This window comes from Episyrphus balteatus, chromosome 3 (genome assembly GCF_945859705.1).
Source record: "Episyrphus balteatus chromosome 3, idEpiBalt1.1, whole genome shotgun sequence".
In the NCBI taxonomy this organism is placed as follows: Eukaryota; Metazoa; Arthropoda; class Insecta; order Diptera; family Syrphidae; genus Episyrphus; species Episyrphus balteatus.
In genome coordinates, this window is record NC_079136.1 from 114,827,668 (window position 1) to 114,844,723 (window position 17,056).

The following is a 17,056-nucleotide window of genomic DNA, read 5'->3' on the forward strand; positions in this document are numbered from 1 at the left end:
TACAAGTTACACAATCTTAAATTGAAAAAAATTTAAAAATACCTCAAAACACCTGTGGAGATCTGTTGGCGATGACCAGCTACCAGTGTAGGAAGTACCGTAATCTCAGTCTGGAAATTCGACATGGTTGACTCTAACTGCTCTTGTAAACATCTTTGAAATAAGATTTTTACATCATTTTACAAGGTGAAACAATAAGCTTTCACATGGTATAAATTTTTGTATAGGTTGTCAAATACAAAAATTGATTTAATAGCATGAGAACATAAAAATAAATGTTTTTTTGCTTCTTGGATGAAATTTCATCGAGTTCAAAAAATTCTAGCTCTTTTTGTAGATGTCTCATAGACCTGATCGATAAATATATTTTGAGCTAAGACAACAAGCTTTCAGATGATATAAAATTTATATAGTTTGTCATATAAAAACATGGATTTGAAGGTGATAGAATAAAAATAGGTAGATTTTTTCTATTTTATTTTTTTTTTTTGCAAGAAAAATGATTTTTTAAGGTTTCACTTCTACCACGTGTTAATTGCACACATGATTTTTTTTTTTTAATTGGAATGGCTATCTGGGAGCAGCTTATAAATATAGGTATTCATATGGGCCCGGCAATAACAATTGAAATTGAACACTATCTTCTAAAGAGATTAATTAAAGCGCAAAATTATGTATTTAGTAAAATGCTAAAACCATTTTAATAAGTTTTTAAGTCTGAAAGCAGATTGATTTTAAAAGCTTGGTAAAGAGGTACCAAAATGGTTAAACCCAACAAAGAATATCCCGTGTATAAAGCTTTACAGGAGCTACATTACCACCTGTAAAGCTTTATAGAAGCAAATTTTTGTTAGTCGGGAATGGCATTATACTAAATCTTTTGAAATTGTGCGCTAATGTTTTTTTTATTCTTTTCATATTCTTCTTAAACTCTAAATCATTCCAAATAATAGAAAAACCCATGTGGTTTTCATTGATTTTACCTTGTTTTACTGTCGCTACTACCAAAATAATTCCATACTACGGGCGGGCAAAAAAGAAAGAAAAAAAACTGGAGAAACTAAAATCAGAAGAAAAAAAATATGGAGAAACTTATGGTGGAAGTCTGGCAACGATGGTCCCAGACAATTATTTGTGTACGAAAAAGAGATGGAGATTTCTCCATATATTCTAGTACAATTTTCATTATTTTTGTATATTATATAGGGTTTTAATTTTCGCTTCAGCAGAGTACTAGAACTTAGCTGTTGAATTTAATCATTTTTTAGGTTATCCATTAATGGTAGGCATGTTCTACTAAAAGTTAATCGTCAAAAGTAATAAAAGTGTTAATGTACCTAGATATAATTGAATCATTTATTTGCAAAACATGATAAGTCCATGATTTTAAATTTTTCAGGAGAAGAAAAAAACGTTCTATTTTCTTTTGATATGCGTAGAAAAATTTATAAAAAATATATTCTGTAGAACTCTTGCCTAGCTACAAAATACCGTTTCGTTTTTAATTTTTGGAGCGATAGCTCAAAAGATAAAAAATAAAAACGCTTTTGGACTTATCATACTTTGAAAATAAACGGATGTGAAATTAGTTTTTAAATGGATATGCAATTTTGCTTTTAGCCCCAGTCTATCAAACAATTGTATTTGAGAATAAAATACAATGTCCGGACTGCTAACTTAACTTTAAAGTAGCTTTAAACTTAAGATTTTCAGCCATTAATCTAATATACCATTTACACAAAAAGAAGCTGTTGTTTATTTTCAAAAGATGATAAGTCCGGGACTTATTCTGTTTTTGATACTAAAAAAATATTTCGCGTAACTGTAAAATCGGATATAGATGGAGTAGATAGTTGATATTTTAAAGACAGACGTGGTTATCCCTGGAGTACAAATTTAGTCAAAAAAACGAATTTTGAAAAAAAGTGGACTTATCATGTTTTGCAAATAAATGATTCAATTATGCAATGGCCACTTTTTACAAAAAGACGAAAATTTAAAAAAGAAATTTGTTTATTTTTCTCTAGACCCATTTGTTTTTGGAAAAAATTACAAAACTTGTATTTCTGCAACATTATTTTAAATATTTTTTTGTCGGAAAAAACTATAGCTATCACAAAATATCTGTGGCCACAAGCCTTAACCGCCTAAGTCGAGATAGGATTTTTTAGAGATCGTCTCACTAAAATGCTTGCCATTTATTAATTTGCTGCAATTTCAGCTGCTACATTGGCTCAAGAAGTGAAAAAGTACAAAAGTGATTGTATGCTGGCATCACTTTTGTAGAACTAAATATAGCGCCATCTACATTTCAAATCTATGAAATAATAAAAACAACAGCTGTACAAATTTTCTTTGACATTTCATCATCAAAAAAATAGTCATATGATTAATGATTTCTACTCAAAAAAAAAAGAGTCCACCATAAGAACCGCTACTAGTTAAAAAGAGTCAACACTATAAAATGAATTGCCTTTTTTTATTTTCTTTCTTTCTTACACAGCTGTTTCATAAAAAAAAATTTCATTCGCATTTTGCATTTATTTTGCCAACATCATTCTCATTTTAATTATCAAAGCGTTCGTTGTTAGTTTTGTCCTCCAAAGAGAATTCAAAGAAAGAAAAAATTATAAATTATTCTGCGCAGAAACAAAAATTCGCACTTGAGACTGAAAAAAAAAAACAACTAACTCCAAAGAAATTAGAAAATTAACATTCAAATTCCACAACACACGACAAAGGTGAAAAAAATAATTGTTTTTTCTTTATTTTTCTTTGTTCGTATTTTTATTGATAGAATTTGATAAATAAAATAAAAGTGTTTTTGTTTATTTCTTACAGAATTTTATCATTTATAATTCGTGAAGAATTTAAGTAAATAGAACGAAGACAAAAAATGTTTCGTAATAAATTGATTGTAATTTGTTGCCTGCTTGTTGCTGGGGGCTCATCTTTAATAAATGGTAAGTTGGAATTTGAAAAATAGAGAAAAATATGTTATGACTCAATAAACTAGCTAAATTAACCATTGAACCATTGTAACCTTTGTTTTTTGCGGTTTATAATTTAATTTATGAGTATTTTTTCCATTTTGCACCTTCAAAATGCTATCGAAATGTGAGAAGGAAATAGAGAAGAACCAAGCTAAAAAGGAAAACCTATTTCGTCTCACCACAAAAACCACCTTTATTTTTTTTTTTTACTCAATGCCAATGTCAATTTGGTATTTTTCTTTTATTTATTTACACTACGCATTTTGTTTTTTTCTCTCCTTAAAAAAAAACAAGAAAAAATTCTAAAAATAGCTTAAAAAAATATGGATTTTCAAAACAAAGAAAGGGTTGAATAGTCGCAAACTCATTTTATTTCGTAGAATAAGAAAAAAAAGTCAACAAAATGGCAACAAAAAAAAAGTTCCGTCTCTAAAGCGCAGATAAGAAGTAGAATATCTATGTATAAAAATGTTTTTTCTATTTCTACTTCTATCTACTCTTTCTAGTTTCTCGCTCGGCGGCGGCGAGTTTCTCCAAAACAAGTCTTTGTTTGGCTGCTGCATTCACATAGTATTAATGACTCATGAACAAACCAACAAAAAATTATAAGGTTTTCTATTTATTAACAATCGAGCGCATTTTAACTCCTATTTTCTGTTGGCATTTATTGTGTTTGACACATCATGATTGCATCAGTAGCGTAGCTAGCATTTTGGGGGCCCTGTATTCAAATTTTTGTTTGGGGCCCTCCATCTCCTAGACTAAGACACAGCCTTCTTTTTTTTAACTAGTTTCATTGCACCAAAACTTATCAAAGTAGTACTTTTCTTGTCTTTAGGCGAATTCGCTGATTAAATCTTTCATAGCTGAACAAGATCAAGATTTTCTGCTTTTATGGATAAAATCAAATCAAGTCTGATAACCGTCAATATCCCATAGATATTATGAGGTATTTTTTTTTTAATGTTTTGACTTGAAAAATGATCTTTGAGCTGTCCTGTAAACCAGAAGGGTGAACAAACCTTAGACAAATTTGAACCAAAAATATAAAAATTGTTAACCCTTTGCTTCATAGAGGTTTCAGCATGAAACCACCTATTAATTATTTTTTGTTGTAATAATCAAAATTTTAAAATTAGTGCATGAGCTATTGCATTATGACTTATGAGTACTATACCACCAACAAAAAATTTAATATCTGTATAAAAGTTAATATTTAGTTAAAAAAAAATAGAGGATTTGTGAGGGTTTTCTCAATTTTTCAAGTAGCCTTAAACTTAGAGCTACAAAATTAAAGAACGGTAACACTGAAAGGGAATGATTATAATGGTTCTTCAATCTATGGAATATGTTAACATGTTTTTAATCAGAAAATTTGCTTTTCCAATCTAAATACTAGTTTAATAAGACTTTTTTATCTTTTAGTTTTTTTTTTTACTTAAAAATTTACTTCAACTTTTGTACTCTCAGCACAAAACATTCCTTATAAAATGTTATTATTAGTACAATCATTATTTTTTCGTTTTTGTGTGTAATTAGAAAATATCAAAACTTTTTCTCAAGATTTTTGTAATTTTTTCGTGAAAAAAAAATTAAAAAAAAATATTAACTCCGGGAACAAAGGGTTAACCAATAATTTAACTTTGTGGGAAAGTAAAAAAAAAAATTATTCTCATATTGTAAATGGGACTTTGTTGCGTAAAAATGTTTTTGCTAATAAAAGTTTGATCAAAAGAAAACAAAGTCAAAAAAATGCGAAATTCAAAAAAATTTATTTTGCAGAAGTTTAAAAATACCCAGATCCAGAGGAAATGCTCAAACTTCGATTTTGTAGCTCGATTAGTTTTCTACAAAATCGGGGATGTAAACCATTCATCTTGGCCTAAGGTTTCTTCAAAATCTGCAAACAAAATTTTTAGAATTGTTCGTATTTTGAAAGTTTACTTTTGAGCTACAAAATTGGGACTTGTACCGTAAAAGCTACAATTGCTAACAAAAAAAATTTTAAACAGCCGGTTTTTACTTGCGATATAGGTACTATAGGGCAAGTTTAGGATTCGTAAAAAAAATCGAACTCGAGATAACAATTTTACATGACATTACGATGATGGAGAATGCCAAAAAAGTGGGTCCGGCAATTCTGTCTGTCTGTCTGTCTGTCTGTCTGTCTGTCTGTCTGTAAGAACCTCGAGCTACAGCCTAAACTACTGAAGCGATTTTCTTCAAACTTTGTAGTTAACAGTTTTGGGTGAGTCCCTAGAGGAGAAATTGAATTTTTTTTTTTAGGACCAAAACTAACGGTACCTGTCATATAACGGAAACAGAAAAGTTAATTTATTTCAAAAACGGCTCTAACGATTTTGATTAAAATTTTTATGCTTACTGTTATTGATAAGAGCCGCCTTTGATAATACAAAAAATATTTTTTGAACCGTTATTAACGGTACCTGCCATAGAACGGTTTTTTGGATTTATGAATTTCTCATAAACGACAAAACAGATTTCGACCAAATTTTTAATACAGAAACGTTTAAACAATCATTATTTAAAAAAATTTTTAATTTTGCAAAAAATACATTTTTGGATTTTTAAAAAATATTTCAAAATTTTTTTTTGAAAAATCAATTTTTTGGAAACGGGTTGGTGAAAAATTTTGAAATTTCGTTTTTATGTGTAAATTAATTATTTATTCAAAATTGCATATCAATTTTTTTTTTACAAATGTTAGGAAATTTTAATATATAAAAAATTAATTTTTTAAAAAACGGCTCTAACGATTTTCGAAATTTTTTTTCTAAAAATTCCTTTTTATACTAGAAATAAAATGGCATACTTGGTTTTTTGTAAAAGAGCATTTAAAACGGTATTTAATTATTTATAAAAATAGATTTTATTTTTTTGCACCACTAACGAAATTCAGTGAAAATATCAAATTTTAATTTTTCCCTTATTTTGTTCAATTGAAAACTTTAACATTAGAGCAACTTTTACCATAAGAGCAAGTACGTGCGACCCCAGTCGTGCAATTTATTTTCTAATAGTTTGTTGATCCTTGTTTTATTACATCCTTTGAAATACAGAAATAGTTCATCTGATTCTAAAGTGTCGAACATACTATTCAGGTTCTAAAATCCTTGTTAATTTTGACCTATCGAAATATCCACGCGGCAATCGTTGACTTTAAAGTACGATTCCGGATATGAAATTCTTACTTAATTACTTCTGCCAACTCATCAAAAAAACTCTTCGATATGTTCCGGTTTTTACTCATTTTAAAACATGCCTCACTTCCAAAAAAAAAAAATTGATTCTTTCTCTAGGTCATTTTGTTCATGCTGAAGGAGTTTGGAAACAGGATTTATAACACTGTGCAAGTCGAAATTCTTGACAGGCGCGCGATTAACTGTTTCGCCCTATTTCGGACCCGAGAAATCGATTGGCGTCATTAGTTTTTCGATTTATCGGTACGACTTCGAACAAATTTTTTTTTGAAAGATTTTCAATTATTTTGAGAATTTTCCACTTTTTTTAGTCATTTTTCAACCAAAAACAATATTTATATTGCTAATAATTCTGCTCAAACGTTATTTGCTACCAGTTGAAAGACATTATAAACAATCTTGAACAATTTATTTGAAAATTTAGTGATTTTTTTTGAAAAATTTAATAAAAATCGAAATTTTTTACATTGTTTATCGTTTTTTTTGCTGTTTTTGTTCTCTTTTGCACAAATACATTGCATCTTTTCCATTAAAAATGAATTTTACTGTTAATTTAGTGTTGGTTAAACTTCGACAGTCTATCGATAGCATCGATAACAAAAAAATATCGAGTATATCGATACTTTACAAAACTATCGATAGTTTCAATACTTCCAAATTAATTTACCAGAAGGCTACCGATATTATCGATAGCTTTGAAATTAATTAAACACAATTTGAACTACAAGTTAAGTTTTCGTTTGACATTGGATATAAACAACGAATTAACATAGTGTTTGGTAGATATCGATAGTTTCCATTATCGATAGTTTTGAGAAAAAAATTATCGATAATATCGGTAGCCTTGTGGTGAAATAATTTAGAAGTATTGAAACTATCGATAGTTTTGTGAAGTATCGATATACTCGATATTTTTTTGTTATCGATGCTGTCGATTGAAGGTCGAAGTTTAACAAACACTAAATTAACAGTTAAATTAATTTTTAATAGAAAATATGCTATGTATTTGTGCAAAAGAGAACAAAAACAGCGAAAAAACGATAAACAATGTAAAAAATTTCGATTTTTTAAATTTTTTCAAAAAAAATCACTAAATTTTCAAATAAATTGTTCAAAATTGTTTATAATGTCTTTCAACTGGTAACAAATAACGTTTGAGCAGAATTATTAGCAATATAAATATTGTTTTTGGTTGAAAAATGACTAAAACAAGTGGAAAATTCTCAAAATAATTGAAAATCTTTCAAAAAAAATTTTGTTTGAAGTCGTACCGATAAATCGAAAAACTAATGACGCCAATCGATTTCTCGGGTCCGAAATAGGGCGAAACAGTTAATCGCGCACCTGTCTCAAAAATTTTTTTCAAAAAACTTGCACAGTGTAATTATTTCAAACACAATAATCGTAGGTCTCTAAAATGTTACTTAAATTGACACTAGTTTCATAGATACTCAAGTAAAAAACTATCCCAAAGACATAATATGTACAAAAAATGGTTATCCGAACATTTTTAATACTCAATTTTTTGGGGGCCCCTATATCTCGGAAGCCCCGTAACCTCAATAATAGCTACGCCCCTGGAGTGCATTCTTTACAGCTTAGAGAGTGTAAGGTTTATATATATTTTTTTTTTTTATTATTTTTTTAATCTCTCACAATATGCAAAGTTGTCTCAGATTTCCCTAATGAATCAAAGTGCCTATTTTATTCTTAATATTATTTAATTCAATTGATTGATAGTAATAAGCAAATAGTTTTATTTATTTGGGTCTCTTCTTATCATTTATGAGGGTTGACGACGTAGGCCCCTATTAGGGATGTTATTATTTAAGGACGATTGTGCATAGGATGTTTAATGAACCAGATGTTTCCAAACAGAATTTGTAATAATAGGACGTAGGTATGTAGGTAGTTTGTATGACACGTTATAAATTTGTTTTTTGTTACTTGAAAAGCCGCCAGCAACTAGTACCACTTAAATTGAAGTCATTTCTTCTGAGAAACAATAGGCGCCTTTTTGTAACTACCCATATGGGATTGGACAAAAGAAAAAGAAAACTAAACATCAGGGCATTTTAACATCGTCGCGGAGTACTTGACATTAAAACTGTTTTTGCTGTAGGTATGGCGGGCAGTCAAAGTAAATAAACCAGGTCAAACTAAATCAAAAATAAGCCTCATGTGAGAATTTATACACCTGATGCACATTTATGATGTATTTATAGGGAACTGTTTAAAAACTAAAGTGATTTTAGGGTCACATCAGCTGGTTGGTGACTCGAATAAAGGTAGTTATCGTTATCACCTAGTATTTATCAGTTACTGGGAAATTTTAACACGCATCTCTCTATGCTGAGAGCAAGCAGATACACAGCTGGGTAAAGTGACACTTTTTTCTTCAAAGGACAGTTCTATCTTCAATTAAATTAACTTTTTCCACTAAAATTTAATTTGAAAAAGTTCTGGACAACTTCCCTAGGAAATAAAGGAAAACTGAAATCTAATTTTTTTCCAGTGGAATTTTGTTCACGTAAAACTCACTCACTTAATGATTGTAAGAGATTATTTTGGAATGTTAAGCAACATAAGTTCGTATATTTTTTTTCATTGGTACTTCTTGCTGGGAATTGACAAATCCTCCAAGAGTATGACTTTCATGAAGAATTGCTTCTACTCGTTCGAACCAGGAGTAGATCCCTCCAAATTGTATCAGAAAATGATTAACCTTGGTTTATCATGACCTCCGGTAGCGTCACAAATGTATTCAAGTATTTATTTATTTTAACATGGACTCGCATTGGCAACTTGAAAGGGAAACCACAACGCTATCAACTATCCCATTTAAGTCGTAAAATCAGGTCTTTTCCTTTGCAAATTTCTCGTTAAGAGGGTGAAACATGGGTTTGAGATGTAAGAAACATAATTTTATCATTTTGTTGAACCTTAAACGATTATTTCTTCCCATGACTGCCGAAAATTTTGTGATATTCATATTCACTTGAACTACTCAAAACAGTATGGATTTACCGTTAATAACCAATAATTTAAAAAAAATTTAATAACTCTTTTACTAATAAAGCGGCTGCATTTCAACGATTGTTTTTTTTTAACTGAACAGAATAAAGAATGCGATTGATTTGTCTATAAGCTAAAGCGAACATTTTTGTTTTTCATCTCTCATCAAAATGATTAGATATAGGTACAATTTTTTACCAAAATTGCAAAAGAAAAACGTTAAATAACTCATACAAATATGTGAATATTGCAATGCAGTTATTAAGGTATCATAATACAATTATGTTACAAATATAAATTATAAGGAAAGATATTCTTGGCCGTTGTATAAAGAATTTATCTTCCAGAATCTATTGGGGGCGTTTCTGATAAAAATGCATTGATTGTATTTTTTTTTTAAACATCGTATTCCCAATTCATTTAAAATTCTTCCCTCTTCCTTTATTCGGCAGTATTATTATCACGATGTCGAGGAGATCATAACTCTTCTACTCTTACACTAGTGATTTATCTATCGAGTTCGAAGGGGTAATCATTTTCAATAATCACACAAAAATATTCCCTTTGACATGGAGCGTTAATTTATATTTTTTTGTACTATAAAAATAACTTGCCATATATTTTGAGATGCTATGAATCATTTGGATTGAAATATATAAGTGAAACATGAATGAGTGTCTTATTCAAACAAGTAACTGGATATTCCCATATCCATAGCATTATAAAGTTTCAAATATGAAGGTGACAGATAGGAATTCTATATTTCGGTTTAATAAACAGGACAAATGATACATCCGGCACTATTTAGTGTAACGCAATACTTTAATGCATGACCGGTAAAATCAGTGCTATTGCTTTTTACAGATGTAATATTTAAATGTGTAGGTAAACCAAAAAGGTGCATTGAAAACGAATCCTTAGAATGTTTTGTTTTGCGCACTGAACTTACTATGTTTAAATTGCTCTTTTTAGTGCAAAAACTAGAACATTTGCACTGAAAATATCAGTTTAAACAAATTTGAACAAATCTATATAATTTTCAACATTTTTGAAATTCTATACGTATAGGTATTATGTTTAAAAATTCAATACAAATGTAAATAAAAAATAAAAATAAATAAAAAATTAACCTCCAACAATTAGCATCAACAAACGTATCATATTAAAATTGTTTTGAAATATAGATTTGTTACAGCTTCTTATCACTACAACTGCCCCTTATTATCGTAATCTTTAGATCTTTAAATGCGTTGACAATTTTGTTCCATTCCGTTAATCGTACATACCTACTTGTTATTCATTATTAAAAAAAAAAAACACAAACAAAAATCAATTTTTCTTGATAAGATCATGATTTTGTATTTTTAGCGCTTAAACAAAATTAAAAAAGGCATATATTAACTCACAACAAGTTTGTTTTATAAACCATTAAATAAAACAATTCTTTGTATATTAAGTGTCATTGTACACTGTCTGTGTGGGTTATTGCTTTTACTAAAAAAATGTTTTCATTTCGACAGATCTGTTATCATTACGGATATTTGTCATTAAAAACTCTTTTGTTTTAACAGCTTGCATTTAAATGACATCATAATAAAAATTTTCATACTCTTTGTTTGTATTTTAATATTATTTTGTTATATTTTTTGAACTCTATTAAAATATTCTCTGATTGAAGACCCCAAAGGAAAAAAAATAATCCATAAACTCTTCTTACGTTTTTACTAAACTTTAAAAGATAAGCCAGTAAGCACGATAACACGCCCCAGCTCACTCCATCAGGGGAAAAACATGTACATATATATTTTTCCACACAACTTAAACGAAACAGCAGCAATTTTGTGCATTTAAGTTTTCGTGTCATTCAGTGTTCAGGCACTGAAATTGTGTAGTTTTCGATTTAATTCAGTAACAACAACAAAAATCACGACAACCACAAAAATATATATACTCGTATGTATATTTTTTTAACGATGAGTCAATAAAAATGAATGACACGATCAGAGAGCTATTGTATGCTAACTTTCGCTTATCGCCGATTCGACATTTTTGCTCCAAGTGTGTTCCCAAAACAAACAATAAACCATAACACCACTTGCAGCAATCAACTCTGGAAAGTTTATTATTTTTGTTTTAGAAGTCGACTTTTTGTTTTAGTATTTACAAATTTGTTTCAACTCTAAACAAAGAAAGAAAAATAAAAACAAATACCAAGTGGAAAATATACGCCTCTAAAATTCCATTGAAAAATATTTATGTACCTACAGATGCAGAAGAAAGATGAATCTGCAGAATTAAGTAATAATTAAAAATCAATTCCTGACCTAAGGCACAAATTTCGAAGGCAGTTTCAATGATAACATTAAGATTCATATTTTTGCTTTCTTTTTTTCGTTTCGTCTTTGATTTCTGAGAATTTCTTAAGTGATAAGACCGACTGTGATGCCGCGCCGCAAAAAGACTCCCATATTTAAATTGATAAAGTATGGAAAAAGCGGAAGCACGAGTTATTGTTTCCTGAGATGTGATGAATCATGCCCATCAACATCACTCACATGGTGTTTAACTTTTTTTTTTCAAAAAAAATCAGATTCATTGAATCTTATTGGATTGGATGGGATTTCGTGCTTTGTTTATAATTTTAGAGATATTTAATCAAACTAAGAGGTATTCAATTATTCTAGAGATATTCAATCAAACAGGTGGGGGATGAATTGACAAGAAGATGAGTTAGGATCAAAAATAAATTTCATTAAAAACTTGTTCTAAAAAAATTCAGAAGAGAGAATAAGAAGTAATCATTCCATTGCATTCGACAGCTTCAACTAAGAATGTACTCAAAAAGCAAATCCAATAAATTGAATACGTGAAAGGTAAAATTACCTCTCTCGTTGAGATTTAATTGTTTCCGAGAAGATAGAATACAAAAAAGAATTAACATGATGGATTGTGGAGTCCCTCTGGTGAATTAGCAAAAAAATTAAAAATTATATTAACCTTTTCTCTAGCCATAACTTGTTTTTCTTGATGTTTAATTTTGTTTGTATTTTACTTCTCGTGAATTTTTATTATGTAAATAATATTTTCAGAACAATTTTTTTGTTTTAACTGCGATATCTTTGTTTATTGTTGGCTAAATTATAATTTATTGCTGACGGGGGCTGTATGAGTTATTAAGATAATCAGCTTTTGTTATTAAAATATTGTTATCTTTTTTATCTTCGTTTCGTTTTGAGGGACAATAAACGATAGCATGTGAGTTATGTTCGTAGGTAAAAGTATTACTTTTGGCTTATAGACGAACAAAATTATTGTAATATAGCGATGCAAAAATTGATTTTTGTTAAAACGTTTAAAAACACTGGTCATATTTTTCTAATGCGCCACTGGTGACCAAAATTTCAAGACTAAATAAGGGTACAAAGTTTTTCATACGTTTGCATTCTAAAATGGGTACTTATGCTACCCGAGTACTCGGTTACCCGGTTCCAGCTTCCTTTATTTATTTACTTGTCTTTAGGTCCAAGAGGGCTATAAATTATCATATAGAGGGTTTTTTGTGTGCAGTCAAAAGTGTTACAACTTTTATTAACATTCCTTAACATTCTCGTAATCGGTTTGTTTTTGCCATATTCAGTTCTATGAAGAGCTTGATGAAATTGCGGGGTTCGGGTCAAAAAATAGAACAGAAATATCTGCTCTTTTAGGAACAGTCCAGAACAAGCCCGTTGAACACACATATGTATCTTGTGACTTGTGGTTTCTTATAACAGGTATAGTCGAGCTACTTCAAAAAAATCATATGTACTGTACAAGTTACTTGAAAAGAATCAAGTTGAAGGGAACGCTTGAGTATCGGAAAAAACTATTTAAGCTTTTTGGGGCACAATCACTAATTTCACACCCCTAAAACCATTCATTTAATCAAATCTCCAACAAATCGAAATCCATGCTAGTATAGTTTTCAATTGAAATGACTCAGTTTTTGAAATTTATTGAAAATGTGTGTGATCACTTCAAAAAGGTATGATAGAAAAGAATGCATTAATATTATCACGAATGTTCTTAAAAAGCAAAACAGATTCAATAAAGAATTTTGTGTTGATTCAACTGCTACGATGTCAACATTGCGTTATATGAAATGGAAAACTTTAATAAAGTGACAAAAATGCATTTGCACCCTCTGTCGGCACACGGGTGCGAATTTGGCAGGACAAAAATAAAAAAATTACGATTTTTCAAAAAAGTGGTCAGAAAAAAGTCTCTTTATAAGGGTGAAAATATTTTTTTTCGGAATTGTGAATACAATATTCGAATTCCTCGGAATATTCTACATCAGGCATTTCAAACTCAATGGTTACGAAGGACCAAAACAGCAGGATCAAAATTTGAATGGGCCGCAGAAAAAAGTAAATTTTTATAAAACAAATTTATTAAAAAAACAGGAAGAATGATAACATTAATGTATTCCATTTACCATATTTTTTCTAAGAGCAAGGTTAGTTAGGCTGGAGCTTATAGGTAGCTCATTACTCTTAATGACTTATGCAAGGAACAGCTCGCCTCTACAGGTACATTTAACAGGAAAAAGAGCGAAGAAAATCAAGAGAACTTTCTCTTTCAAAGACATAAATCTGCAAGCCTTTTTTCATATTCAGTATTAAAGTTTAAATTTTTTTGTGGATTATTTTTGATACGACCGACCACCGATGCAAACTTACCCAAATTTGACATATTGAATGCTGGTGTTAAAGTTTTTATCATCAAAACTTAAAAAAATTCCCAAGACCCAGAGCAGTTTGGTAGGTAAAATCAGATTATTCGCTTTGAGAAATCACAGAACTTCCCCTGATTTACGCCACTAAGTTTTATAAAGTTTATAATTTTGTTTTTAAGTAGGTACATATTCTATACTTATTTATTTGTTGATTAAAAAAAAAGGAGCTGCATGTATGTCGAAAGCTGGGATCACAAAATCTAAATTATAAACTTAAACTCAAAATTATTAAAAATGTGGACTGGGCCGCGGGCCGCAAGTTTGACATGCCTGTTCTACATCAATTTCATACTTGATTCTCTATAAAATATTGTGACCGAAAAAAGTTCTACCGACATGAAAAAGTATAAACCAAATTCGCACCCGTGTGCCTATCACGTCACAAAAAAGAGGTGTGCCTACAGAGGGTTAAATATAACTGTCCCAATCCCTAATTGATAATAGTTGGTAGAACAGTCTTGTCTTGTGTCTTTTTTTTTTTTTTTTGTAAATTTAGAAAATTCTTAAAGAGGGAAACAAACTTGACTGTAAAATCTCTTGAGTTCTTGCCTCCATTCATTATCAAAACCGATATATTTTTGTAAATAATAAATCTGAAACAAATTATTTTTATATATGTATGTATTTTTTTTAATTTCAGGCCAAGTACAGCCAATGATGCCAATGGATGCCTCTAAAATAATGATTCCTGCCCTTGCTGATAAAGAAGAAGTTGTATCAACAACCACAAGTACAACTACAACTGTGGCACCAACAACAACAACTCCAGCTCCACCCAAACCCACAGCAGCACCAACAACAACCACAACATCTGCACCAGACACAACAACAGTTGGACCAGTCACAACACCTTCACCAAATCCAGTGCCAATTCCAGAGCCACCAATGGGCAGGTGGAACACTACTTGCATTTTGCTTCAAATGGCTACCCAATTGAACTTTACCTACGCAACAGCTGGTAACGATTAACTTTGAATTTATTTTTAAACAAACATAAAATTGATTGACTCCATATTATATTCCTTCAGATAACAAGACTGCAAGAGCTATTTACAATATCCCCGCCTCAGCTACTTTGCATGATGTCAATTGCGAATCAAACAACACTCAAGAAATCGTCCTTAACTGGGGACCCGAAAAGGCTATTCACTCGATTGCCATTTACTTCGAACGCAACAACACCAATGTCAATGTCCACACAATCATGGTCACTCTCCCAATCGATGCTGAAGAATTCGTTAACCCCAAGGGTAAGTTTGCAATACCTATCACACATAGAAAATTCTTTTACTTTCATTTGTTTGTCTATAGCAAATCAATCTGTCCAGCTGATCTATCGTGGAGACATCTTTGAAGCTCCCTCTCACATGTCCTACCATTGCACTCGGCCACAGATCTTCAATGTGACCGAAACCATCAACGAAACATCTGTCATTGGAACCATCCGACTCTCGGATGTCCAAATGGAAGCTTTCCGTTCCGACAATTCCACCTCATTCTCATCAGCTCGTGACTGTGATAGCTCAGAGACCCCAGATATTGTTCCAATTGCTGTGGGCATTGCATTAGTTGCTCTTATTTTGATTGTTTTGGTATCGTACTTGTGCGCTCGTCGTCGTTCCACTGCTCGTGGTTATATGAGTTTTTAGAAATATACAAAAATAAACAGAGACGAGAGAGAGAGAGAGTGGGAGAGATTTAGGAGTAATCAAAAGTAAAAATAAAAAAATTCGATCATATTCAATTAGAAACAGAAAAAAGAGACTAAAACAAAAGAAACAAAGTTAAAGAACAGAAAAGATTGTAAATAGAACACGAACTTCTTTTCATTTTTTTTAAATTAATATTAAACAATCTGTCCTTTTATTTTCGGAAATTCCAATTATTTAAATTTTACAAGATCTAAGTAGTATAACACTTTGTTTTTTAATTTTCCCTTCAAACATTTTTATAAGACTAGACAAAGGATAAAACCGAGTGTTTTTTTTATTAGAAAAAACACACACAAAATGTGTTAAACCCCATTATACGAAAATTGGCATAGTTAGGAATTTAGAAATATTTTTTGTATTGTGTATTAAAAAATAAAAAAGTAATGTTAAATGAAAATTGAAAAAAAAAATAAACAAAAAGATGAACAAAATGTGGAAAGGACCAAGCTGACTAGAATGAAAAAAATTAGATCATAAGAAAAATATGATTCTATGTATTTCAGCCAAAAATAAGACAAAAATCAAAAATAACACAAGTGATTGATTCTATGTAAAGAAAAAACGATAAACCAACATTGGATAATGTATTTTTTTTTCTATTTCAATAATATTATTAATATTTTTTTCTTTTTCAATAAATAAATTATAATTACAATAAGATTCTGGATTGTTTTTAATATTCCACAAATGTGGAATTTCATAGAATGAACAAATCGGCCCTATTCTGCTATTCGATTCACGTGAAAGTCTAAAATAAGAAGCTTCAAATGAGGATAAAAATAAATATAAGTACAATTTTTTTTTTAGAATTTCTAAAACACACGGAAACAACGCTTTGCTTTCGAAAGTAAGACATTTTTCAAAGCCAGTTTGACGTGATCAACGAAAGGAATCTTTCGATTCACGTGAATCGAATAATAGAATAGGGCTGAATGTTTGTAATAGTTTTTGTAGAGACTGTTTGATGATAGCATAAGAGGTGGCCTTATGGATTTTGATTTTTTAGAGTGGGGAACAGAACGATCATACCAGATTTATAGGCTTTCATTTCAGCTTTGTGTTAGTTACACTTTGTTTCGCGGATGAATTTGGGCGAATCTTCAGTCGTGTTTTCCTGTGAATTATGCAAAGTAAATTAAAAAGTTTTCACGAAAACCTTCCAAAGCCAGTCTGATTTTTAAACTCGTTTGTATTCTTTTAGAATTAATTTTTTTTTTTCAATTTGTTCCAAAGCATTTTTCTCATTGTTCTCAGTAATTTGTTTTTGTTGCAGAGTCCAACAACAACAAAATTATTGGAAATTTTTTTGTTAACTGATTGGACTTCGATGCTTTACGG

At 30.1% G+C, this 17,056-nt stretch overlaps 1 protein-coding gene across 1 annotated transcript; it reads left to right on the forward strand.

Annotated features, from left to right (window-relative positions):
* Window positions 1–2,528: 2,528 nt before the first annotated feature.
* On the forward strand, window positions 2,529–16,378 carry LOC129914070 (lysosome-associated membrane glycoprotein 1). The gene is made up of 5 exons (XM_055993121.1): window positions 2,529–2,741; window positions 2,842–2,963; window positions 14,647–14,964; window positions 15,035–15,256; window positions 15,318–16,378. Exons 2-5 carry the CDS (start codon window positions 2,897–2,899, stop codon window positions 15,653–15,655), a joined length of 945 nt encoding a protein of 314 aa, XP_055849096.1. The 5' UTR covers window positions 2,529–2,741; window positions 2,842–2,896; the 3' UTR covers window positions 15,656–16,378.
* The last annotated feature ends 678 nt before the right edge of the window (window positions 16,379–17,056 follow it).

Bases quoted from the DNA above. Each gene is read 5' to 3' on its own strand.
- LOC129914070 (XM_055993121.1), top strand. From the start codon at position 2,897: ATGTTTCGTAATAAATTGATTGTAATTTGTTGCCTGCTTGTTGCTGGG. The intron at 2,964-14,646 runs GTAAGTTGGAAT...TTTTAATTTCAG, and splicing joins GGGCTCATCTTTAATAAATG to GCCAAGTACAGCCAATGATG. The intron at 14,965-15,034 runs GTAACGATTAAC...ATATTCCTTCAG, and splicing joins CTTTACCTACGCAACAGCTG to ATAACAAGACTGCAAGAGCT.